The following is a 25,579-nucleotide window of genomic DNA, read 5'->3' on the forward strand; positions in this document are numbered from 1 at the left end:
AATCATGTCTCGGTTCCCAAGATGCTCATCACTATTCCTGTCTCTGAATTTTAAAAAATACTTCCTAAACCCAGCTTAGTTTTCTGTCCTTGGGAAATTCAATATTTTTCGAGTTAAAACTTAGTGCAACAAATGTTTTTCCATACATTCATAAAATAAGGATCTTCAACATCCTGCTCATTTTCTGTGTTTTTCTAGTGACCTAAGTTCATCCTCTATAAGTTTGGCATGTTCAATCACCATTTGCCTTAAGCTTGTGTTAAACTATACATAGAAGATACTAACAAAATGAAAATAACCCCATATGAAAGCTGTACACTGAAGTATATTCATTGTATTAAATTTTCACCACATCCACAAAGACACTGGTTAACATAAACTGAAAAAGCAACTAGAGACAATGCCCTTTACCCTCTCAATATGTCTGATTTTGAACCTCTTGAATTTTGCTTTGAGCTGCTTGGCCTCCCCACACAACTTAGCCATATTTTCATTTTCGGTTTTCCATAAACCCTCAATCTGCACACGTTCCTTACATCAAATGTCAGAGTGAAAATAAAATATCTAAATATACGTCTCCACAAATACACAAAAAATGGAGGCTACTCAAATTTCTAAAGATCATATACAAACACAGACAACATGTGTTCAAACATATTTCAACTCTAATCTCATGCCAAAATGTCTCATATGTAATTTAAACACATAAAATAGCATATAATGAAGAAATAAATGTTGTCAAATAATGATACCTTGCAATACATACATGCTGCAGTTTTGTCGAAAATTGCCAAAAGAGTAGAATGAACAGATTTGTATGTTATAATGTATTAGGACATACCTTGAAAACTTCAAAGTCGTTCAGAAAACTATCATACCGACAAAGACTCATGGACTTTATAACTAATTACAATCAAAATGCGCACTTCTTGACTGCTAGAGGGCAGTTCATGTTGATTTTTAGGATCTTTTAGTCTGACAATCACTTCCAATCATTTCTTACTTAATACTTCTTGTGTCACATTCATCATTAAGCAATTATACAGAGAAAATCTCAACAGTAAAAACAATAATGACAGTATGATCATGAAGAAACAGCTAACACGAGACACAAAATTTTACCTTGGGAAAACCCTAACTAGCGAAAAACCCAGCAACATTTTCTTAGAGAAATGGTCCAATTCAACAAGAGATACAATCTGATTTTTCCAGTCAAATAAAGTCAAATTGACCAACAAACAAGCCCAGCAAACACTGATATTTTTGGCCTTCTGAACAGCTGGTCAACTAAGGTCAATGTTAAATTATGGTATGTTCTATGCATAGAGCAATTTACTTCTTTTCTTCTTATTAGCCACATATTCGCAAACACATATACATTAAGTAAAGTGCAGATAGAACATTAAACGATCAACAGAAAACAGGCCAAGACAAGAGACACAAGATGTGGCGGCTAGCCAAGGACAAACCCCAATGCGGGGAAACCCTTTGATCCTATGTTGCAGGAAACGTGGGGGACAGGTCCATTTCCGTACGGAAACAGGGACGAAACGCGGAAACGCGTTTGGTACGGCCGTGAAACGCATTTCAGGTCGTACTAGCATGTTTCCCGAAACGGAAACGTGGCCAATACGGCCGAAAACAAGTTTCACGGCCGTACAGCCCGCGTTTCAAAAATAACTTGTGTTTTTTTTATTTTATTTTATTTTATTTGTTTTTAAATTTTTTTTAGGGTTATCTAGTGAGTTCTAGAAGCCTGTCTAAACTTATAAAAGAGAAGTTTGTCTCATTCTCTCATCGCACTATTCAGCAAGTCGTTTCTCTTGGAGATTGGCAGTTGTTTCAGCTAGGGTGTTTTGAGCAGTGAGCAAAGTAGATTTCAACAGCAGGAGAAAGAGATTTCAACAGCAAGAGAAAGAGATTTCAGCAGCAGATTTGGCTCAGCTACAGCCATATTTCTCTTCTCTTTTCTGGCATTTTGGGGTAGCTTCAGCTATAGAAAATTAATTTGGGTAAGCAACATTCATTTTGTCAGTTTTTTCCTACTATTTCTTCAATTTTTCTAGGGTTTATGCTGCCAAAAATATGAAAAACGTTTTTTATTTATAGATTTGTTTTTTAAATTTATTTTTGCAGCAGATTTGGCTCAGCTACAGCCATATTTCTCCTCTTTTCTGGCATTTTAGGGTAGTTTCAGCTACAGAAAATTAATTTGGGTAAGCCACATTCATTTTGTTAGTTTTTCTTACTATTTCTTCAATTTTTCTAGGGTTTAACGCAGCCAAAAATATGAAAAACGTTTTTTATTTACAGATTTGTTTTTTTAATTTATTTTTGCAGCAACTGCTTCCAGCCAAAGTGCAGCTGCAAGTTCAAGCCCTAGGGCCAACCCAAGGGATGAATATTATCCTCTTTGGAGGCATGTGACGAAGCTTCAAAAATGTGGAGGTGGTGGCTCATGGGAATGGCGATGCAATCTTTGCAATAACATACAAGGGCTCCTACCCAAGAGTGAAGGCACATCTATTGCATGGAAGAGGACAGGGGGTTTCAGGTTGCACAAAAACAACAGATCCATTGGCAATGAGGGCATATCAAAGAGAGCAAGATGAGGCAGATGGTACTAAGAGAAGGCATGATGACCTTACTTAAACTCCATCTAACATTGAGCCAAGGATTGTAGCTGAAGCAAGAAAGAGGAGAGCCAGTCAGTGTTCCACGGGGACTCGCCCCCCCCCCCCCAGGGGTCTAGTTTCCTCGCTCCCCTGCGCTCCGGGGACTTGGGGACGAGTAGGGGACGTTTCCCCACGCTCCAAAAATGGAGGAAACTCAGGGGGACGTGCCAGGGAAACGTTTCCCTTCCCTGAGGGGACGTTTCCGAAAAGGGGGGCGTGGGGGGCGTGGGGGGCAAGAGGGGACGAGGGGGGACGTGGCACACCTTTAATGCATTAAAAACCATTTTAATTAACTAAACGCTGAACTTAATCTTTAATTAAGAGTTAATTAACATTTAGGGTTTTGAAAAATCGTTGTTTCATGTTATAAAAACGGCACCCTGAACCATGAACAACACACTCACAACCTTTGCAAGTTCGTTGAGCGCTCCACTCACAGCGTTGGATTTCATTGTTCGGATTTTAATAAACAGTGCCTGTATCATTATTGATTGTATTAGGAATTGTATACAAAAGGTAAATTACCTAAAAAAAGTTAGTGAATTAATACAACTTGTTGAAAGTGCAAGCTAGGAAAACCAAGACCTTGAATCGGTTCAATATGGGCTCTCCCCGTTCATGGTGATAGTAGGTTTAGGAAAAGAGCCTACTGTCGCATGTTTTGAAAAGTGGATCTGACTATTTTAGTATTTTGTTTCCAGGAACCAATTAATCACAAGTATGGGTGAAAAATCCGACTTGTAAAAACTTAAAAGACTGCCTCCTTGACTACCATGCGTTGTTGATGAGATCTTATTGAAATATAATATTGTTGATATAATAAGACCTGATTAAAATACAGAATGTTAATATTCCACCAGCCACCCAACTACTTTCCTATATGATTTCTCAAAATTCTGCCCTGACATCTAATTTTGATCCCATGAGAACTTAAAGGGTTCAAAATATACATTTGCTCAAAGAAAGAAACCAGCAGGATCTGTAAAATGGAAACTAACTAAGCAGTCTAACAACATGAAAAGAAGAAAGTAACTTCCACTTACGTGTCTATCATTTTTTGCAAGAGATTGCCGATGGAAAAATCTATGGCACAAGGTTATGGCTGTCGCAATGGTTACCTGGGAACTGAATAAAGAATAGACAGTCAGCGTATTACTATATTAGGCCTATGGTCTTTACCTGTGGAAAAAGCATCCAGGTTCCATTTAGTCCAAGTTCTAAAAATGATTTCTTTTAGACTTTTTCTCTAGGTTAGCAGTATCTAAAACAGAATTGTGAAGGTATATCAAACCTATGGGCTAGTCCTATGGAAGCATTGCCAAATAGGCTATTCATATACTAAAATTATCAGTTGAAAATCTACGGCCTGCCTAACTAATATGTCAAGAACTTAGAAGTCCAGTTTCTCAAAATCATTATACATAATCCACTATAGTTCTGAGTTCTCTCTATGTTTAAGTTTTCTTCTAAGAAGGACAGTTCTCTCTTTGTTTAAGTTTTCTTCTAAGAAGGATTGTGTAAATTTTCAAATTCATTGCTTTCTTGTTCCAGGAATTCATATCAATGATCCTGCTTTGCAGCTTTTCAATTCAAACCAAATTGTCATAGTGGACTCAATTAATAAATTATATTTTATATTTATAAATTTTTAAGACCCTGACGCTCCCCCACATTTCCTAAAAAATGGTAGGGAGCTTTTGCATCGGCCGCTCCTGCGCCCCCTCGCTCCCTCGCCCCTCGTCCCGGAACCTTGGTGGAACATTGGAGCCAGTCACACTCAACAACATGAACAACCAGCACCCAAAAATACCAGAGGCCCAGGGGCATCCCCTTCAGTTTAGGATAGCAGAATTGCTAGATTGGTGAATGTGCAAGCAAGAGAAGAAACTGATTCCAGAGTGGCTAGGTGCATTTATGCATGTGGTATCCCATTCAATGTTGTTTGCTCTCCTTACTGGTAAGATATGATAAGGGCAATTAACAAAGCTCCTCAAGAGTACAAGGGGCCCAACTATGAGAAAGTCAGAACTCAGCTTCTCAAAAATGAGAAGGACCTTGTGGAGGAAATTTAGCTCCAATTCGTTCTTCCTGGAGTAGCTTTGGGGTTACCATAGTCTCAGATGGTTGGACAGATATAAGGCGCAGACCATTGATAAATATCATTGCCACTTCCCCCAGAGGAGCAATGTTTATCAAGGCAGAAGACTGCTCAGGAGAGGTGAAAGATGCACAGTGCATTGCTGATGTTATTATAAAAGCTATTGAACAAATAGGGCCTAACAGGGTGGTGCAAGTTATCACGAATAATGCACTAGTTTGCAAAGCTGCAGGTTTAATTATTGAGGGGAGGTATGACCACATCTTTTGGACACCATGCATTGTCCATAATCTGAATCTGATCTTAGAGGAGATCGACAACAAAGTTTCCTGGATAAAGGAACTCACAGGGGAAGCAAGGGAGATTATCAAATTCATCACCAACCACCACCAGTCTCAGGCCATATTTCGAGAGTACTCCAAATTGGAGTTGTTAAAAGTTGATGAGACAAGATATGCCTCAAACTTCGTGATGTTGCGCCGCCTTGTTGAGGTTAAGCAGGCATCAGTTTCAATGGTGGTGAGTCAACTTTGGATTGAGTGGAGACAAGCAGATTCAGAGAGGGGATCTATGGTGCGTAGATTGTGCCGTGATGAGGATTGGTGGAGCAAGGCAGATTTCTTGCTAAAGTTCACAACCCCTGCATTTGAGCTTCTTCGGAGAGCTGACACTGACCAACCTTTCTTGGAAGAGGCATATGATGGCATGGATTCCATGGTTGAGAAAACTATGGAAATCATTTCGCAAGAGTCTCCACAACTTTTGTTTGTTGATGATCATTTTGCTGGTTTGAACAAGAAAATCATTGTTGATAGGTGGAACAATTTCAATACTCCATTGCACACTTTAGCACATGCTTTGAACCCCAAATTTTATGATGAGGAGCTTATTTCTCAAAGCAATGGGAAGAGGAAGGCACCCCATAAGGATAGAGAGGTGGCTAATGGGGTGAAAAAAGCCCTTATGAGAATGTTTCCTTCTCATCTACACAGGGAGGTAAAGGAGGAATTTGCTTTGCTGCAGGAATAGATGATTATGCAGATATATCAGCTTTGGAGGAGAGAAGCACCATGAATCCAGTTAGGTGGTGGATTTGTCATGGAGCAAATGGTGTACATTTGCAAAACCTTGCCATTTGTATTCTTTCACAAGTGGCAAGCTCTTCATCAGCAGAAAGGAATTGGAGCACTTATGGTTTTATTCATTTTGTGAAGCGCAATAGGTTGGGCTCACAGAAGGCAGAGGATCTTGCTTATGTGCACTCCAACCTTCGCCTTGCATCTCGTAGGGGTCCAGAATACAACACTGGTCCTTCTAAAGAATGGGATGTGGATGCAGAAAATCCTGATTTGGAACTCTCTCTTGCTGCCCTGAATGTTGAGGCCGAGTCTGGAAGTGGAATTGGTGCATCATCTTCTTCAGCACCACCATCCACTGTTGAGCATTGTGCTGCTTCTATTTTTTATGAGGATTGTTACGATGAGGATTAGTCTTTTGACTCTTTTGTCTCTATAGTTCTTGCAGCCTTATAGTCTTTATTGTACTTGCAGCCTCATATACTAATATAAATAAAGCCTGATTTTGACATTTTGCCCTTGGATATATAATAAAGGTTGCTTTTGGATTTTCCTATATTTTTATTTTCATTATGTGATCATTCATGACTCATGAGTAAATGTGATGTAAATTTAATCTTAATGTTTAAATGTAATAAATTATAACGTATCATTAATGCTTTATGATTGCACATATATATAATAATTTTTAAATATTTTTAATATATATACATGTATATATATATATTCGCGTTTCCCCGTTTCCAAAATTTGGGGAGGTCGCGTTTCGTATCGCTTCCCGTTTCGGAAACTCGTTTCCGTTTCCCCGTTTCGTGCAACTTAGCTTTGATCAAATCTTCTTTTATATTCAATAGTTCAGTAGAGAGAAATAGTGCAAAATCAGAATTTTGTAATTTTATATCAGCAGCAGCAAACCCTAGATCGGCAAAGTCAAACTTGGTCAAATGAGTTGAAATTGACCTCCAATATGCTTGGTCAATTTCCGATCAACTAGCCCTCGAACAGCCTGAAGAAACAGCCCCAAAAACTCAGTCAAACTGCTATCGACTGAAGTCAACCTGCTGCCCAAAACTAGGGCAGTCAACGCTAGTCAAACCAATGGACAAATTGCCTTGATTTTTGTGCCAAAATCTGCAGCCTGCCTAGGAGAGGCAGCTACTCCAAAACCGCACCCTTGATGAGTCAACGCTTGGTCAACGCAGGTCAAATAGACCTTCAGCAACTTCTGCATCCTCCTTTCAGTGCCCTCCTTGCCCTAATGCATCCTCCTCCTTCCCACGTGTGAGCTGCTCCTTGTATAACCAAAGCTAAGGAGAGAGAGTGAAGAATGAGTGAGATGAGATGATGAGAAAATGAATCAACCTCTCTTGTATTTATATGATTCACTGGGCATGTGTGCCACACATTTTGATTTAACCATTGGTCGACCTTGACAATTTGTCAAGTAAATACAAATAAATTCATATCTCCATAAATACTTGTCGAAATCAGATGATCTTTAGATCAATCCTACACTTCTCGACAAGAGGAATCTAGGAAAAATATTAGCTACCATAAATGAGGTGACCCACATGGAGTTTGGCCCTAGTTGCCAATTTAACACTCCCTCTCAACTAGGGAGAACTCCATCCGCAATCCGTCTGACCGTCGCTACTATCCCAGCCATCAAATGCATTGCCCTACACTGCTTGACCCTGCTCTGCTTTGCACGAACTATGAAGAAGAAATGATCGAGGATGTATCATACCATCCTCCACTAACCCGAAGTCAATCTTAGAGTGTGCCATACCACTCTCACTGATCCCAAATTAGTATCATTGATCCCAAATCAATGGAGGTCATCCTAGCATAGGGAGTACGGTAGATACAACGATGCGTCCATCAATAGTACTACTCAGTGTTTTACGACTCCGACTCCGACTCCGACTCGGTAATGACTCGGCCGGCTCGATTTCAATGACTCGGTCGTTGTAAAAAATACATTAAATATTTATTTTTTTATTAAAAAACATAATTTTAAATATTTTAAACATAATTTTAAAGATTTTCATTCATGTTTCCAAACACACAGTGGGTGAAGACAGTTTTGGAATTTATTGAAGGTGCTTGGCCCTTTCTTCTAGACCACATATGTATTATGAAGTATCTGTGGCTCCATTGAAGCTACCTGGAACTATAATCTTGAGCAGTCACATAAAATGCCTGAATCTCCATCTTCATTGCACATGCTAAGTATGAGTTTTGTTGAGGTTATGACAATGTTTGCATTAACAGTTTTGTTGGTGACTCTTCATCCTACAGCAGCATGTAAAAGTTACACAATTAACCAGTCCTATTGTTTGCAGCATTAAGGTGATTGAAGAAGTCTTGGTAACAGTATGGTGGTGGAGCACATACATGTGCATTGATCTTTGGATCCTTGATCAGAATTTCTGAAAGGGTTTGTATTGTTGATATGAGTATTTTCATAAACATTATTGTCCATACTGTGATAGACAGAAGATGCAGCCTTCTCTTCTGTAACTTTTGATCCATCACATGTGAAGGTTTAGGTCTAAATATTGACTCTACCGTAGTCACTATCAATACCCTGGTTTCACAGTCACTACAACTCTACAGGAGTAAGTTCTGAGTACAGTGACAATGACACTATCAATAGTATGGTAGTATATAATAAAGTTGACATGATATAGATGCATTGCATGGATGTATGACTGGATGTTCATGTTGACATTACCTTTAGACAATACCATTGATCTACATGACATCACAATGCCCTTGGTATGTGACAGCATTAGCACTAGCAGTCACCCTATTGAAATTTGACACCAGTGACTTCTATATTGTGAGACAGTGACCTATTAGTATTGACAACGAGACAACCTTTACTTTGATATGTGACTATGACCGTGAAACTTTGGCAACAGTAATAACACTATACACCTTCAGCAAATCTTCACCTTCAGTAATAACACTTATATTGTGATTTGGGGAGTGACTCGGCCAGCTACCCGGCCGGGTTGACCGAGTCACATATGACTCGGCCGAGTCATATGTGACTCGGTCAACCGAACCGGGTAGCTGGCCGAGTCACTCCCCAGGCCTTTGACTCGGTTCGACTCGGCCGAGTCGGAGTCGATTCGGTCGTTTTGTAAAACTACTACTATGGTCCCTAACCCCATTTCCCTGCTCATTGATCAGATGAGAAGTACTTCCCATGAGTCCCAGACTGCATGGGTAGGATGCCTCAACAGGAGAACTAATCATCCTGTCCACAGGAGAACGAATCATCATGTCCAACAGTCGCCACAAGAGAACTAATCATCCTAGCCCATAGGAGAACTAATCATCATGTTCCACAGTTGTCACGGAGAAATAATCATCCTGACCCACAAGAGACCTAATCATCCTGTCCTACAGTCGCCACGGAGAACTAATCATCCTGTCCTACAGTCGCCACGGAGTGTCACAGGGGAAGGTTGAACCTTTCACCCTGTACATAGTGCACCACCAGGGGATGGTGAGTTGCCTTGTGGTCGCATGTTGCTCCAAGAAGTACCCTGCGCCCCCCTAGAGCTCCCAGAGCTCAATACATCATACTCGACCCTCATAAGAGGGTCTCTAAACGACACCAAGTCGTTCTTGGAAAGTCAAGAATTTGACCTTTCCCAGGGGCTTCGCCAAAATGTCGGCGACCTGTTCATCTGTTTCGATATGTTGGAGCCTTATTGCTCCCCACTGCACCATACCCCGAATATAGTGGTACCTGATATCGATATGCTTGGAGCGATCATGAAATACGGGATTCTCTGATAAACGAATCCCACTCTGGTTGTCACACAGGATCACGATGGTCTCCAATGTAAATCCAAACAGCTCACTGAAGAGCTTTCGCAACCAAACCACCTCACAAGAGGCCATACTAGCAACAATGTACTCTACCTCGGCGGTGCTCAAAGCCACCGACTTCTGCGTCCTGCTCATCCAGGATATTGAGGCAGATCCTAAAGAGAAACAGCATCCAGAAGTGCTCTTTCGGTCCACCACACTACCTGCCCAATCAGCATCGGTAAATCCATGTAGTCTCACATCTCCGACTGTGTATCTCAACCCATGAGTGATTGTGCCACGAAGATATCTAAACAGATTCTTCGCACCAATCCAATGTGCGTGGTGAGGCTCAACCATATGTTGACTCAACGTGTTGACTGCAAAACATATATCCGCACGAGAGTTCACCAAGAACATCAATGCTCCTATGACTTGACGATACTCGATAGCATTTCGTAAAACAGGGCCGGCAGCATTATCGCTTAACTTCTTGAAGTCAAGCTCCATTGAGGTAGTCATGGGCTTGCAGTCCACCATACCGAATCTCTCCAATATCTTCACCACATATTTTCCTTGAGATAGGAAAATCTCCCCTGGCTTCTGCCAGACTTCTAGTCCTAGGAAATAGTGCATCAGTCCTAGGTCCTTCATCTCAAATTCAGAAGCCAACTCCCTCTTACATTTGTGAATGAGAGGGTCTGCACTTGTTAGAAAGAGGTCGTCAACGTACAGCACCAGTATGAGAGGATTGTCATCTTCAACCTTAAAGTAAAGGTTAGGGTCGGCTTCACTCCTTATGAATCCCAGCTTCATCAAGTAGCTATCGATCCTCTCATACCATGCTCGGGGTGCTTGCTTCAGTGCATAGAGGGCCTTCTTCAACTTGCACACATGAGATTCTCAATCATGAATCTCAAATCCTTTGGGTTGCTCCACATAGACCTCTTTGATTGAACCATGCAAGAATGCGGTCTTGACATCCATTTGATGTAGGTTCCATCCTTGCGAAGCAGCAAGTGCTATGATCGAGCGGATGGTGGTATATCAGGAAACAGGTGCAAATATCTCGTCATAGTCTATACCTTCCTTCTGAGAGAAGCCACGAGTGACAAAACGAGCCTTATACTTTTCCGCACTTCCATCAACTGCATGCTTTATCTTGTAAAGTCATTTCGAAGTGACAACTACTTTGTCCTGGGGTCTGGGGACCACATCCCAGACATCGTTTTTCATGATGGACTCATATTCCTCAGTCATAGCATCCTTCCATACTTGATGCTTGACAGCTTCTGCAAATGACAAAGGCTCATTTTGGGTGATCGTGCTCATGATGGTTAAGTATCCTTGATACCTGGTCGGCTTCTTACTTTCCCAGAAGGTTCCCCTGGGTGCAACATGCCCTTCAACATCATCAAGTGTCCCCCTAAACCATGAAGGCCTCTTCCTAGAAGAGGAAGGCTCTTGCAAAGGGGGTTCAATAGGATCCATAGGTGCTTCCACATTGGGCATCGTCTCATCTTCCTTTTTCTTTGGTTCCCTGGTGTCAGCTTCTTTAGATCCCCTTTGAGTAGGAAGATTGTCAACTTTGCTAAGAGTCATATCCTTGTCAAAGGTGACATCATGGCTAATATTGATTTTCCTTTGACCAACCACATAGATTCTATAGCCCTTAGTGTTTTCGCTATAGCCCACAAAGATTCCTTTCTTTCCAAATGCACCCAATTTATTCCTCTTCTCCTTAGACACATGAAAATATACCGGACTTCCAAAAATTCTAAAATGAGATACGTCAAATTTCTTACTAGTGAACATCTCTTCAGGAGTCTTGGAACCCAATGCTTGATGAGGGCATCGATTTTGCACATTACGGCGGTATTCGCAGCTTCGGCCCATAGAAACTTCAGAAGTCTTTGATCGTGAAGCATAGCACGAACAACTTCCGCAATCGTATGATTCTTCCTTTCTGCCACACCATTATGCTCAAGAGTATATGGTGTTGTAGTCTCCCTCTTAATGCGAGCTTCTTTGCAAAATTCAAGGAACTCATTGGATTCATACTCAGTCCCATTATCAGTCCTTAAGATCTTGATCTTCTTTTTAGTTTGATTCTCGATCAAGGCTTTCAAGTGACGAAACCAGGTGAACACTTCATCCTTCTTTTTCAAGAAATATATCCAGGTCTTGTAAGAATAATCATCTGTAAAAGTGAGGTAATATAAATATCCTCCCTAAGAGTTCATAGGCATCATACCAGATATGTCTGAGTGAACCAACTACAATATATGCTTTGGCTTGAGGGGAATGGTCCCCTTTTGAGCTTCCCTTCAACACATCCAGGACATACACCTTCTTGCTCTACTTGGAACTCAGGCATCCCTGTCACCATGTGTCTTGCATTGGGTAGAGCTTTATAATGAAGGTGAGCAAACCTCCGATGCCATAGTTCAGACTAAAGTAATGTGTCACAAGACATCACACCCAGCGGACTTCCTCCGACCTAATATAATGAATCGACTCGAAACCCAAGAGTGAAAGCTTCATTAAAATTCTTTTTCCATACACATACCTTGCCATCAATGAAGGTTACCTTGTAGCCTTTGTCTTCCATTGTCCAAATAGACACCAAGTTATTTTTGAGATCGGATACATATAAGACTTCTTGCAAATGAATTGTATTACCCAGATTCAATTGAAGAGTGACATTCCCTATGCCTTTCAGGGGATATTTTGCGGTGTCCCCAAGAACAATTTCCAGGTTGGTCTCCTTCTCTAGAAGATTGGAGAGAGCTTCTTTGTAACCAGTGAAGTGCCTTGAGGAATCACTCTCAATAAGCCAATTTCCCAGCGAGTTCGGGGAAGCAGTAGTAGAGAGGGCCACTGGTAGACAATATTCATCTTGCTTATTGTTAACAACATTAGATTCATACCTGGAGTTTCTTGCCTTCTTGAAGGGTTGTCCTCTTCCTTGATTTTCGGCATTTCTTTTACCTCTGCTATTGGACCTGCCATCCCTTTGATTGCCTTGAGAGTGATTTTGGTCATCGCCATGGTGTGAGTCCCTTTTATCAGGGCACTCCCTCACATAGTGGCCCATTTTGTTGCAATTCTAACATCACCCTTTTCTTCCACCCTTTGGTCCAGCCTTTCCTTTGGATTTAGCCCCAGAATTGTTTCTTCTTTTAGCATGAGAAGAAAAGGCAGAGGAATGGCCTTTAAGTGTGGGCATTTCTTGCTCTTCCATCCTTGTCTCTTCTTGAATAAATCTAGCCATCGATTCCCCAAATCCTAGGATGACATTATTGTTGAGAAGGGTAGTCCTAAATATATACCATTCAGGTGGCAGTCCTCCAAGGGTTGTAATGGTCATTTCCCTGTCAGCAACTACTTCCCCAATAGATAGGAGATCATTCTTGATCTCGGTGATCCTTAAGAAATATGCTTGCATACTCTCATCTTTGCCCTTCCTAATTTCCTTTAGCTTATTTCTAAGGAACAGAACTTTATTTGCATCATTAACTTTAAATAAACTCACTAGTCTATCGTAGATTTCCTTGGAGGTTGTCAGCTCAGAAACATAGGCCACCAGGCGCTTGTCGATAGAGTCCCGGATGATCTTCCTTGCTTTGACTTCTCCCTTGGACCACTTGCTTTTGGTAGCAATAGATGCACTTGATGGAGGCGCAACAATATTGCCTCTCACATGGTCCAACACTTCCTGATCTTCTAAAGTCAGATCGAGAGACATCTTACATCCATGATAGTCAGAGTTCTCACGGAGCTTGTCTTCGGTGGGTAAGAGTGTTGAGGACCCCATGAAGTTTTTAGGATAGCCTTGCCAATCTTCTCTTCGGTGATTACTCTTGCTCTTGCTTGGGTTTTGTCTTCACCTTAGCTCTAATACCATGTTAAATTATGGTATGTTCTATGCTTAGAGCAGTTTACTTCTTTTCCTTTTATTAGCCACATATAAGCAATCATATATACATTAAGTAAAGTAAAGATAGAACATTAAACGATCAACAAAAAACAAGCCCAGACAAGAGACACAAGATGTGGCAGCTAGCCAGAGACAAACCCCAATGTGAGGAAACCCTTTGATCAAATCTTCTTTTATCTTCAATAGTTCAGCAGAGAGAAATAGTACAAAATCAGAATTCCATAATTTTATATCAGCGGCAGCAAACCCTAGATCAGCAAAGTCAAACTTGGTCAAACAAGTTGAAATTGACCTCCAATATGCTTGGTCAATTTCCGGCCAACTAGCTCTCGAACAGCGTGAAGAAACAGCCCTTGAACAACCCCAAAAACACAGTCAAATTGTTGTTGACTGAAGTCAACCTGCTGCCCAAAACTAGGGCAGTCAATGCTGGTCAACCCTGTGGACGGATTGCCTCGATTTTTGTGCCAAAATTTGCAGCCTACCTAGGAGAGGCAACCACTCCAAAACCACACCCTTGATGAGTCAACGCTTGGTCAATGCAGGTCGAAGAGACCTTCAGCAACTTCTGCGTCCTCCTTTCAGTGTCCTTCTTGCCCTAATGCGTCCTCCTTCTTCCCATGTGTGATCTGCTCCTTGTATAACCCAAAGCTAAGGAGAGAGAGAGAAGAATGAGTGAGATGAGATGATGAGAAAATGAATCAACCTCTCTTGTATTTATATGATTCACTGGGCATGTGTGCCACACATTTAACTATTGGTTGACCTTGACAATTTGTCAACTAAATACAAATAAAACCATATCTCCATAAATACTTATTGGAATCAATCCTACACCTCTCGACAAGAGGAATCTAGGAAAAATATCAGCTGCCATAAATGAGGTGACCCACATGGAGTTTGGCCCTAGTTGCCAATTTAACAGTCAACTAGGCCAAATTTCGGCCTCCTGCACCTCCATAGAGTTTCAGTGTGTTGCCCAGAGAAATGGACAAAAAACTTCAATCTACTCCCACACATGCGAAATCAAACAGAGGTAAAACAGAGATGAAAGATGGCTCGGTCAACGCTGAACTATTCTGCTCAAACTTAGGACTTCTTTCCTTCTCTCTACTTCACATAGATGAACAAAAGACCAGATGTATCTGTGACCCAAATTGGTGCCCAATGGAGGAGGATGAGTGGCCCTTTTATAATGATCTAATGAGCCCGAATAGGTGTGTCTTTAAGGTTGGCCGACTTGTACTTCTTGGAGGACCGACTTGACTTTTGGAGACAATTTAAATTCAATATTTCTTCTTTTATATTTCTTTTATCGGCTAACTTGGAGTAGCTAGGAATACCAACCACAGCTACCCCAAAATTCAACAGTTCAGGGTCATCCCCAATACATATCCTGCAAAAAAGGATTTCCTGATGACATACATTTCAAGAAGTGGATAACATGAGTCCCCTAACTTGATATGGAATAACCACTCAAAAAAAGGGACTTAATGCCAAGGTGTCTCGAATTGGTGCCCAATGGAGGAGGATGAGTGGCCCTTTTATAGTGATCTAATGAGCCCAAATAGGTGTGCCTTTAAGGTTGCTCGACTTGTACTTCTTGGAGGACCTACTCGACTTTTGGAGACAATTTAAATTCAAAATTGACCCACACAAGTGATATGTAAGTGATATGTAAGTGGTTGACCCACATTATAAAAATGGGACCACAATTAGTTATAATGGGCCATAGCTAATAAATAAAGTGGTTAACCCACATTAGGTAAGGGACCACGAGTAGATAGGGTTTCGGGTATCATGAAACTATATATTGTTGAAGATAGTAAGGGAAGTCTTGTCTTGTCTTGTGTAATTGAGTTTTGCTTTGTTGTAAAATGTAACTAGGTTTGGTCTTCATAATGACATGTAATTATGATCTTTGTAAATGATGAAATAAAGAGAATAAAAATTATTTTTACAATACCTTGCTTCATGGGTTTCATGAGCAAGAGTTTTTATTCTAGATGGCTCCCATTGAGAGCTTTAGGATTTGTCAAAGAGTCAATGTCATATGTATTCTACTTTATAGGACTGTAAAATAGCCCTCCAAAGACAAGCACAGTTCTCCTCTTCATGCCAGTTTCTAGAAGGAACAACTAACACAAGTTGACTCACAAATAAAAGACACATCCCTTCGTTGAATACATGTCAGCTTATTTATGGGACAGATTACTATAAATACGTGGCTAGGATCTCCGCATTTACACAATTCACATGTTCAGATTCCTCTGAGATTTTCGGACATTTTCTCTAAGATTTTCGTGTGATAGTGACAGAGGCAAGTTCGGATCTCAGGTGGCCTAATGAAGGACTATAGTTCGGATACTTCAGAAGTTTGTATGTCTCTATGGACAGTGGAAGAATGAAGCTCGGATATGTCCCTTTGTGATTTCGGGTAGACAAGGACAGTGAGAAGTTCAGATCATCCTTGAGATTCAGATGACTATTTTGGAGAAGAAGTTTCGATACCCTAAACAGAGAAACACAGTTCGGAGAGGAGGCTACAATGAGGTGTGAAGTCTAGGAGCTATGTAATTCAGATCACAGTGAATGAGTGACAAGTTTGCAGTATACACAGTGATGAAGTCTCACCATAGTGCCACAATCTCAGTGGAATCTCAGTAAGGGTCTTGATGCTATATTTGTGCCATCATAGAAGAAATATCTCAGTAATATGACAGCGTGGAGATCTTACAGGTCAAAGTGGAAGAGGAATCAAGAAGAATGGTGGCTGTTAAGAGAACGTGTGTCTTGGTCTTGGAGTGGCTAATAGGTCAAGGGTCTTGGTCTTGGCATTCGTCGACTCGAATCTCTATAAGAAGAATTTGTGCGGGTTTTCCTCTCAAAGAGTGAGAGGTTTTGGCCCTGGCTTATAGCCTACATGATATGTCTCTTGTGTATTTATGTTCATGCATTGGTTACTCTTTGATGAAGAAAAACACTAATAATCTAACATGAAGAAGATCCTAATAAGTAAAAAACATTCACAAGCAATCACTAAAAGAAGAAAAATCACCTAATGCTAATGCCCTACATTTCTCAACATGCCCTAATAGAGGTTTCCCCCTCGAAGAAGCAAGTGAACTTTATTGTTGCAGATCTTAATAAAATATTTCCATTTTCTATCATCTCTTGTGTCATTTTTTGTGGTATCTCAGGCATATTTCGCACTTATGATATTTTCTGCCGATCAAGCATAGTACAAGTGGTATCAAAGCACTTTCTCGGGCCAGCCGCACCACCAATTTTAGCCAAAAAAAAAAAAAAAAAAAGGCTAAAGACATGTTCTGGCGTCTTTAAACTATAGAGATTTGTCGTTATGCACATCAACCTGCGATTGGGGAAGCATACACGCAAGAACTACAAGAGGTGGTCACATCTATTGGACTCCCTTGTAACCCCTGTTGGTACCCCTTCGAGTAGTAACGCATCAGACAACACCTATACACGCACTACACTTCCTTATACCTTTGGTATATCGGAAGCCCCCAAGGTTACCCTGAAACCAAACCCTAGATAAGTCATTGGTCGTCTTGTTGCTACAGTACATCAAGAATAGCACTAGGGGAGATTACTCGAACATACCTGGGGTAGTCGGGTAGAATGGCTGCCGTGCACAATCGATCCTCCTTAGTTGGCACTCTGAAAAATTGGGCCGAGTAATATTGTTGGACCCCTAGCGTATATTGGAATTTGTAGCAACTGACACTCCTTTATTGCCATAGTTCCCTCACTTCTTGCTGATTAGCTATCAGATTTTGCAGTTGGGGTTTCTACCGCCACAATCTTGATCAGTTGGGGCAGCGAAATTCCCACACATTTTGCAGTATTTAGCAATTGGGATTTTTGTCTCCGCTGCAGTGATCAATTGGGACAACGAAGTCCCTAGACATTTTGCAATATTTGGTAGTTGGGGTTTCTGTCGCCACAAAATTGATCAGTCGGGACCGCCAAATTCCTACACATTTTGAAGGATCGAAATTTTGGGATTTTAGTCGTCGTAGGATTGATCGGATGGGAGTAAAACTCTTATCAATAATCAGAGTACAAAAATTTAAAATAGAAGAAAAAATTATCACTTGCAAGAGACCTAGCCCACAAGATTCAAGGTAGCGAGCTAATCATGGCGATACCATCAGCTAGTAAGTGTTTTTTTCCTACAGTCCCATTTTTTTCCGAAGTGCCTCCAAGTAACCTACATCAACAGACTCCTTGTCTTGCACCCATTCTAGTTGTATAAAGTTTAAGTAACCAAAAAATTATGGTCGGGGCCACTGCATGGTAGGTACAAGGACTCAAACTTTGGAAAGCCTCCAGAAAAAGGTGGAAGACCTGGAAACAAACCTCGCCACCAAAATCGACAAGGCAATTACAAAGGCCCTAGGACCCATACAACACCTCTTCAAGGCTAAAGACAACATGGGGGAGGGTTACCATGTCGATGCCAACCTGGAAGGAAAATCTAACCACAATCAATATGAAAGGTATCATCAGTCTTACGGGGATCACCAATATTCTAGCAATAAGACACCCAAGATTGACATGCACAAATTTGATGGTTCTAACCCGGCAATGTGGGTGGCACAAATGGAACAATATTTTCAACTCAACAATATCTGGGATGATGAAACCAAACTACATGTGGGAGCTCTTTACTTGGACCAAGAATGTTGGCAGTGGTGGCAATGGCATCAGAAATGCTATGCAAGAAAGCCAACTTGGAATATGTTCTCTAAAGCCATTTGTGCCCGCTTTGACAGGGACTCTCATTTTTTGGGTCGCCTGACAAAGCTCAAAAGTGGCCTCAAGGAAGCCATCCAAGCACATGTTAAAATGCATCAACAGGCTACTTGTTTGGAAGCTTGCCTCAAGGCTTTAGATGCAAAAACATTTATTAATGCACAATCTAGTCATATTTCATTCATATCAAAGGCACGTCCCACCCGTACAAGTGGCCCCACCCAAACCCTTAAGGAGCAAAAGGTGTCGCCAGCAGAAATGGTTGAAAGGAGAAGACAAGGACTGTGTTATTATTTTGATAACAAATATTCACCAAGCGACAAATGCAAGGAACCAAAGTTCTTTCAGATTGATGCAACTGAAAATAACACAGGTGATGAGGCCCAACCCACTGAAGAGTTGGGGGAGGACGCAGCAGAACCCCAAGATACTATAGTAGACGCTACAACAATACTTGATGAACCGATTATCTCACTCCACGAATTAGCAGGTATTTCTTCTCTGCAAACACTTAAAATTAGAGGCTTTATTAAGCATCGCCCAGTGGTGGTATTGACTAACAGTGGCAACACGCATAATTTTGTCCATAAACGGGTTGTTGAGGCAGTGCATTGTTTTGTGAGGGTCGTATCCAATTTTTAGGTCCTTATAGCTAATGGGGGGAACCATAAAAAGCGAAGGGTGTTGCAGGAACATAAAGCTCAAGATGGGAACTATCACCTTAAAACATGCATGTTCGCAATTGAAATGGGAGGTTGTGACATCATGCTTGGAGAAATATGGCTTCGAACATTAGACCCCATCACCTTGGACTTCTGGGAGCTATTTATGAGCTTCAAACAAAATGGACACACTCATATGTTCTGAGGGCTCCAGGCAAGTTCTCCTACTATCATCAGCTCGTAAAGAATGGAGAAGCTTTTAAAAAAAGGACGCCATGGGGTTGTTGCTCAATTCAATGCAATCCAAGCCATTAAATCAAGCACTGCCAACATTCATCCAAATCTCCAAAAGGTGTTGAGTCACAACCAAAAGGTGCTTGAAAAACCTAAGGAGATACCCTCGTCTTGGGATGAACATGATCACAACATTCCTTTGATTACGGGTAGCTAGCCACCGAATGTTTGCCCCTATAGGTATCCATTCACACAAAAGAATGAAATTGAAAAGTTTCTTAAGGCGCTACTTGAAGCAAGCGTTATTCTTCCTAGCACTAGCCCCTATTCGTCCCCAGTGGTCATGGTCTTAAAGAAAGATGGGTAGTGGCGCATGTGTCCTAACTTCAGGGCCCTCAACAAGCTCAACATCAAGGATAGGTTTCCCATTCTAGTAGTAGATGATCTCCTTGATGAACTCCATGCTGCCCAATTCTTTACCAAGTTGGATCTTCATTCGAGCTATCACCATATCAAAATGAAAGTATTAGACATTCCTAAGACAGTTTTCAAAACCCACAAAGGTCACCATGAATTTTTGGTTATGCCCTTTGGTCTTTGTAATGCCCAGTCCACCTTTCAAAGTCTCATGAATCACCTTCTAAACCATATCTTAGAAAGTATGTCTTGGTCTTTTTTGATGAAATACTCATCTAAAACAAAACATGGGAAATACATCTTCACCATGTTGAAGAGGCATTGCAACTTTTGAAGGATAATAAATTATTTGTCAAATTGTCCAAGTGTTTGTATGGAATGGAAGAGGTGTACTTGGGACACATTGTCAGTTGTGAAGGTGTACGGGCGGATCCAAAAAAGATTCAGGTAATGCAAGATTGGCTACAACCTCGGAAAATAAAAACTCTGTGGGAATTTTTGGGCCTCACAAGATACTATCACAAATTTGTCAGAAATTATGGATGCATTGCCAGACCCCTAAAAAATCTTCTCAAGAAAAATGCATTCCTTTGGACATAAGCAGCTCAACAGGCCTTAGTAGATCTCAGACCAGCCATGTGTTCCACCCTAGTGTTGGCCATCCCAGATTTTACAAAACCCGGTCTGATCAAAAGTGATGCCTTCAGGACAAGCATTGGAACAGTATTAACGCAGGAAGGACAAGCCATAGCCTTCACAAACCAACAATTGAGTGGCAAGAATTTGGGTCAATCTACTTATGAGAAAGAAATGATGGCCATCCTACATGCAGTAGACACTTGGCGACCATACTTGCTTGGACGATGTTTCCAGATCCAAACTGACCATAATAGTCTGAAGTATCTTTTGGAGCAACATTATTCTCTCTGCAACAAAATAAATGGCTTACCAAAATGTTGGGTTATGACTATGAGATAGTCTATAACGAGGGTCGAGATAATGTTGCGGTCGATGCCTTGTCACGACAATTTGAGGATGATGGCACCCTATTATCCCTATCCTTTCCCATACCATCTTGGATTGAGGAGGCATGCAAAGAATGGTTTTCCCATCCATCTCTTTCCCAACTCATCCAAAGGTTACAAGCAGATCTTAGCCCCCAAGCGGTTACACTTATTAAGAAGATATTCTTTGAAAGAAAGATTGTGTGGTTCTCTCCCCTAACTCCACTCTCAAACCACGCATCCTAGCGAAGCTACATTCCTCCCCCATCGTAGTGCTAGAAAATGTAACTAGTTTCGGTCTTCATAATTGTTAATGTACTCGAATAATTATGTATATTTTATGTTACAAGAAAAAAAATATATATATATTATTTTTGGGCATATGTTTCATTCTCCATTTTGAAGGTCATCTAGGTAAAGCATGTTCTTCATGCTTTTAGGGTTTGTCATGTCAAAAGAATATTTTTCTTGAGTCAAAAGAGTCTTTATCATTTATATAAGACCCTTTCGGGCAAGATGTAACATGTAAAAGATATTGATTTTGAGTCTAGAAAGTCCTAGAAACCTCCAAGCACAAGTCGGCCCTAGCAACTTCAAGTCGGCCTAAAGAAGGGAATTCAACCTCATGGAAAGGCTATAAATACAGGCAGCTTCGACCCCATTTCATCACCAATTCTATCTCTCTCATCAAGAAGTTTGATTTGAAGTTGTCAGCATCAAGAAAGCAAGTGCAAAGGTCTAGAAGGAAAGAAGATCTCAAGAAGAACGAAGGAATTTTGCTTTTGGGCTTTGGTCTCCCACACATGCGAAAGTTAGGGGTTTTGTAGCTTCAAGGGAGGCCAAAAAATGCAGGTCCAAACTACAAGAGGCTGAAATGCAGATCCAAGTTGTAGGAGAGTCAAATACTTTGTTGTGATCTAGTTTGACTTTCAAGACCTTGGCCTCTTTGAGGAAAATCTTCTTGAAGAAGTTGATACACGAAAGAATTAGAGTTGTTGCAGCGGCTACAAGGCCAAAGTTGCAGGTCAAAGTTGCAAGTCAAAGTTGCAAGTCGAAGGTTGGGGCCGAAGTTGAAGCTAGAAGCTGGTCGAAGCAGAACTAATCTTTGTTGGTTTATCTCTGATCAAATTGGAAGGGCTTCTTGAAGGGCTGACTTGGTGCTTGTAGGAGGACTTGGTCTAGGGTTCTGGGTCTTGGTTTTCACATTTGACGCAGATTCAATAAGAATAGAAGAGATTTTTTGGGTTTTCACCTTGGAAGTGTTTTTCCCCAGCTTGAAGCCTAATTTTTGTGTCCATTGTCTTTATTATTTATGTTCTTGATAATTGTTTAATGACAATATCTAATAAAGAAACATAAGAAGATAAACAAAGTTCACTGGCAATTATTAAGTTTAAGGAGAAATTGAATTAATAGTTGCCCTACTGCATTCTCCAACATGCAAGACATTCAAGGTTTCAGAAGACTTACAATTGTGCACGTCGCTCTTTCTTTTGGGAAGGGATGAACCAGGACATTCTTACATTTGTAGTTGAATGTGATGTTTGCCAGAGCAACAAAGGGGAAACATTGAAGACTCCAGGAACCTCACAACCCTTGTCGCTACATGCTTCTATATGGATGTCCATGGACTTCATTAACAGTCTCCCTAGATCCAGCAACAAGTCAGTCATCATGGTGGTAGTGGATCGACTCTCCAAACACGCCCATTTTTGTGCCTTACCGCACCCATTCACTGCAGCTTTGGTGGCTCAAGTCTTCATGGATCAAATTTTCAAATTGCATGGCATGCCTACTTCAATTGTGTCTGATCGTGATCCCACATTCACTAGAAATTTTTGCCTGGAGTTGTTCAAACTACATGGTACGTAACTCAAAATGAGTACAGCATATCACCCCCAGGTGAATGCTCTAACAAAAGCGTTAAACAAATGTTTGGAGATGTACCTGCAGTGTTTTGCTTCGGATAGACAACATAAATGGGTGCAGTGATTACTGTTGGCTGAATGGTGGTATAATATTAATTATCATGAACCAACCAAGATGACATTGTATGAGGTGGTGTATGGCCAACTCCCACCTTTGCCAACTTCTTATCTTCTAGGATCTTCCAAAATACAAGAAGTTGATAAGTTGCTTCAGAACCGAGCTGCCACTCTCTCTCTCTTGAATGATAATCTCCATCAAGCACAAAACTAGATGAAGCAATAGGTTGACCAACATCACTCAGAAAGGTCTTTTCAATAGTTGACCCAGTGTTTCTTCGATTCCAACCCTATAAGCAGACATCTCTCAAAGAAAAGGGCTTCCAAAAGCTAGCTTTGAAATTTTATGGGCCTTATCAGGTGATTTAGCATATTGGCTTTGTCGCATACAAACTGGCCCTACTAGCCACTTCCAAAATCCACCTCGTCTTTCATGTCTCTTGCCTCAAGAAAGTAGTGGGGCACAATTGCAAGGTTTAAACCATACTGCTTGAATTGGACGAGGAAGGTTCTATTTGGCTCCAACCAGAATGGGTCCTAGATTCAAGGGAGCAACATCTTTGTGGTCGCACTATGAAGGAAGTCCTCATCCAGTGGAAAGACACCTTACCAAAAGATGCGACATGGGAACTAGCACTATTCTCTGTAAATTTCGGTAGCTCCAACCTTCACGACAAGTCTGTTAGGGTCTGACCCTAATGCCCATTATTAATGTAATAAGCCCAAGGGGCCCCGTAAGAGTCATGATTAGTTAGTGTAATAAATAAAGCATGTAAGCATTGTAAGTGGTTGACCCACATTATAAAAAATGGACCACAATTAGTTAGAACAGACCATAGCTAATAAATAAAGTGATTAACACGCGTTAGGCAAGGGACCACGAGTAGTTAGGGTTTTGGGTCTCATGAAACTATATATTGTCGAAGATAGTAAGGGAATTCTTGTCTTGTCTTGTGTAATTGAGCTTTGTTCTACTATAGGCTGCCCCTTCGAAGAGGCAGGTGAACATTATTGTTGCAAATATTTAATAAAATATTTCCATTTTCTATTCTCTTATGTTATTTTTTGTGGTATCTCTGGCATATTTCGCACTTCCAATATTTTATGCAAGTCAAGCATAATACACTTTCCACCCCTTTGGAAGACTATAAATATGAGAGACTCTCCCTCCCATTTGGCACATCGATGATCTATTGTTATGTCACTGTTCTAGCGAAGGAGGAAGGAGTAGGAGGCCGAAAACATCAAGGAGACTTGGCACTTTTTCTGGTTAGCTATTATGTTTGTTTTGTTGGATGTATTGATTAACTTTCAGCTCTCTCTCTCTCATAAGGAAAGATTTATGAGTTTTCCCCTCGTGGGTTTTGCCCCAGCCTCAGGGCTAATTTCTGTGTCTCTTGTCTCATTGTCTCATGGTTATTTGCTACTACTCTTTCATGTTTATTGGTTGATATTTTCTTCTGTATAATTGATTAATGATAGAGTATGTTATATAAGTAATTTGATACTAAATGATCATTGGAAGTAGTTTTCCTGTTGAAGAAAATTGTTCTAGCTTGTTTTCCCTACAAAAAATCAACACAGACTTAAGTAAATTTATAGTAAAATCCATTGCAACCAATGTTTTAAAAACTAGTCATGTTACTCGTCATGTCAGCAAGGGTATATATAGTTTTCTACAACATATTTCACCACAATTATAAGCCCGTGGTCATAAGTCAAAACCATCATAACAACCACACAAGGCACTATATTAGGCATCCTAGACTTGTTTGGTCGAACCATGGCCAATCCCTTTGAGTTCATCTATGGTTCCGTTCATCCTGGATAGAAATAAAGGATCATTGATCGGCTTATATGAGGAACAATGGTTTTAGAGGACCTTTTTTTGTCGGGGTGATCATCAATGTATGGCTGAGTACAACCCGCGTCAAGGTACACCTATGTCTTACCACAATGTTATATGTTTATAAATCTTAGATGTGGCCTTCGTGTAGGTGCAATATCCCTTAGTTCTCATACATGATAGTCTCATAGAGAAATCTTTACATGATTTCCGAGGTAGTTCATCTTTCCTAATGAAGTGGTCCCAACAGTCAAAAGGCCAACTTGATCTCACATTGTTCATCTCGATGAGGGGATAGCATGCCACATAAAAAATTTCAAACAAACAAGGCAATGGCAAGTTACACTTGATCAAAGGTGGTCAAAAAGGTACTATAGCTTTTCAATTTTCATAACAGGGGAAAATCTTAACAAAATTTGGCATGCATTACATCAAAATCGGTCTACATAAGAAGAGGAACAAAATGCTCATCTCAGTTTCACCTAATTCCATAGGGAATTAGAGAACCATCACAGGCGAACAACGTTGTGGACAAGGTAGGGATGACATTGCAACCAGGGCATAATTTAGCCAAATGAAGCAACACCAAGATCAAATTAGGTCAAGATACAGCAGATCCAAGTGGCAAAACAAGTAAAAACATCAAGGCATTAGAGATCGTTGTAGCAACCAGGGTTTTATTATTATGTAACAATGAAATTCTGAGTAAAATCTATGGATGCCCAACTGGCAATCCAATCAAAAAGTATCTGACATATATAATTAGAGAGAAAATTATCTCACCCCACAAGCAATCCCAACACTGGCCCCTTCAGAAAAACTAGTCATCTAAAGCCCCGCGTAGGCCTTTTGCACTGCCTCTCACCTGTGTGGCTCGAATCTTCCTCTAAGCATGCCACCTAGCCTGTCTCTGTTGCTAGAAGTGACTCTCCTACCCTCTGGAAAACTTTCCTGACCTCTGAAAGCTTAATCGACTTCCTCCCCAGCTAAATCAAATTGTTGTGCTTCAGCTACTGCGCAGTTCTTCTATTG

At 40.7% G+C, this 25,579-nt stretch overlaps 1 protein-coding gene across 8 annotated transcripts in view; it reads right to left on the reverse strand.

Annotated features, from left to right (window-relative positions):
- LOC149175906 (uncharacterized) overlaps window positions 1-25,579 on the reverse strand; it is a 193,652-nt gene that overhangs the window by 82,529 nt on the left and 85,544 nt on the right. For all 8 annotated transcript variants that reach the window (XM_089419788.1, XM_089419783.1, XM_089419787.1 and 5 more), the window contains one exon: window positions 412-519. In XM_089419788.1, the coding sequence (XP_089275914.1) occupies window positions 412-519 (108 nt within the window). The remainder of the gene's footprint in view (window positions 1-411; window positions 520-25,579) is intronic.

Source organism: Pinus tabuliformis, chromosome 4_1 (assembly GCF_031772625.1).
Source record: "Pinus tabuliformis cultivar Carrire ecotype Pingquan chromosome 4_1, CPIR1, whole genome shotgun sequence".
Classification (NCBI taxonomy): Eukaryota; Viridiplantae; Streptophyta; class Pinopsida; order Pinales; family Pinaceae; genus Pinus; species Pinus tabuliformis.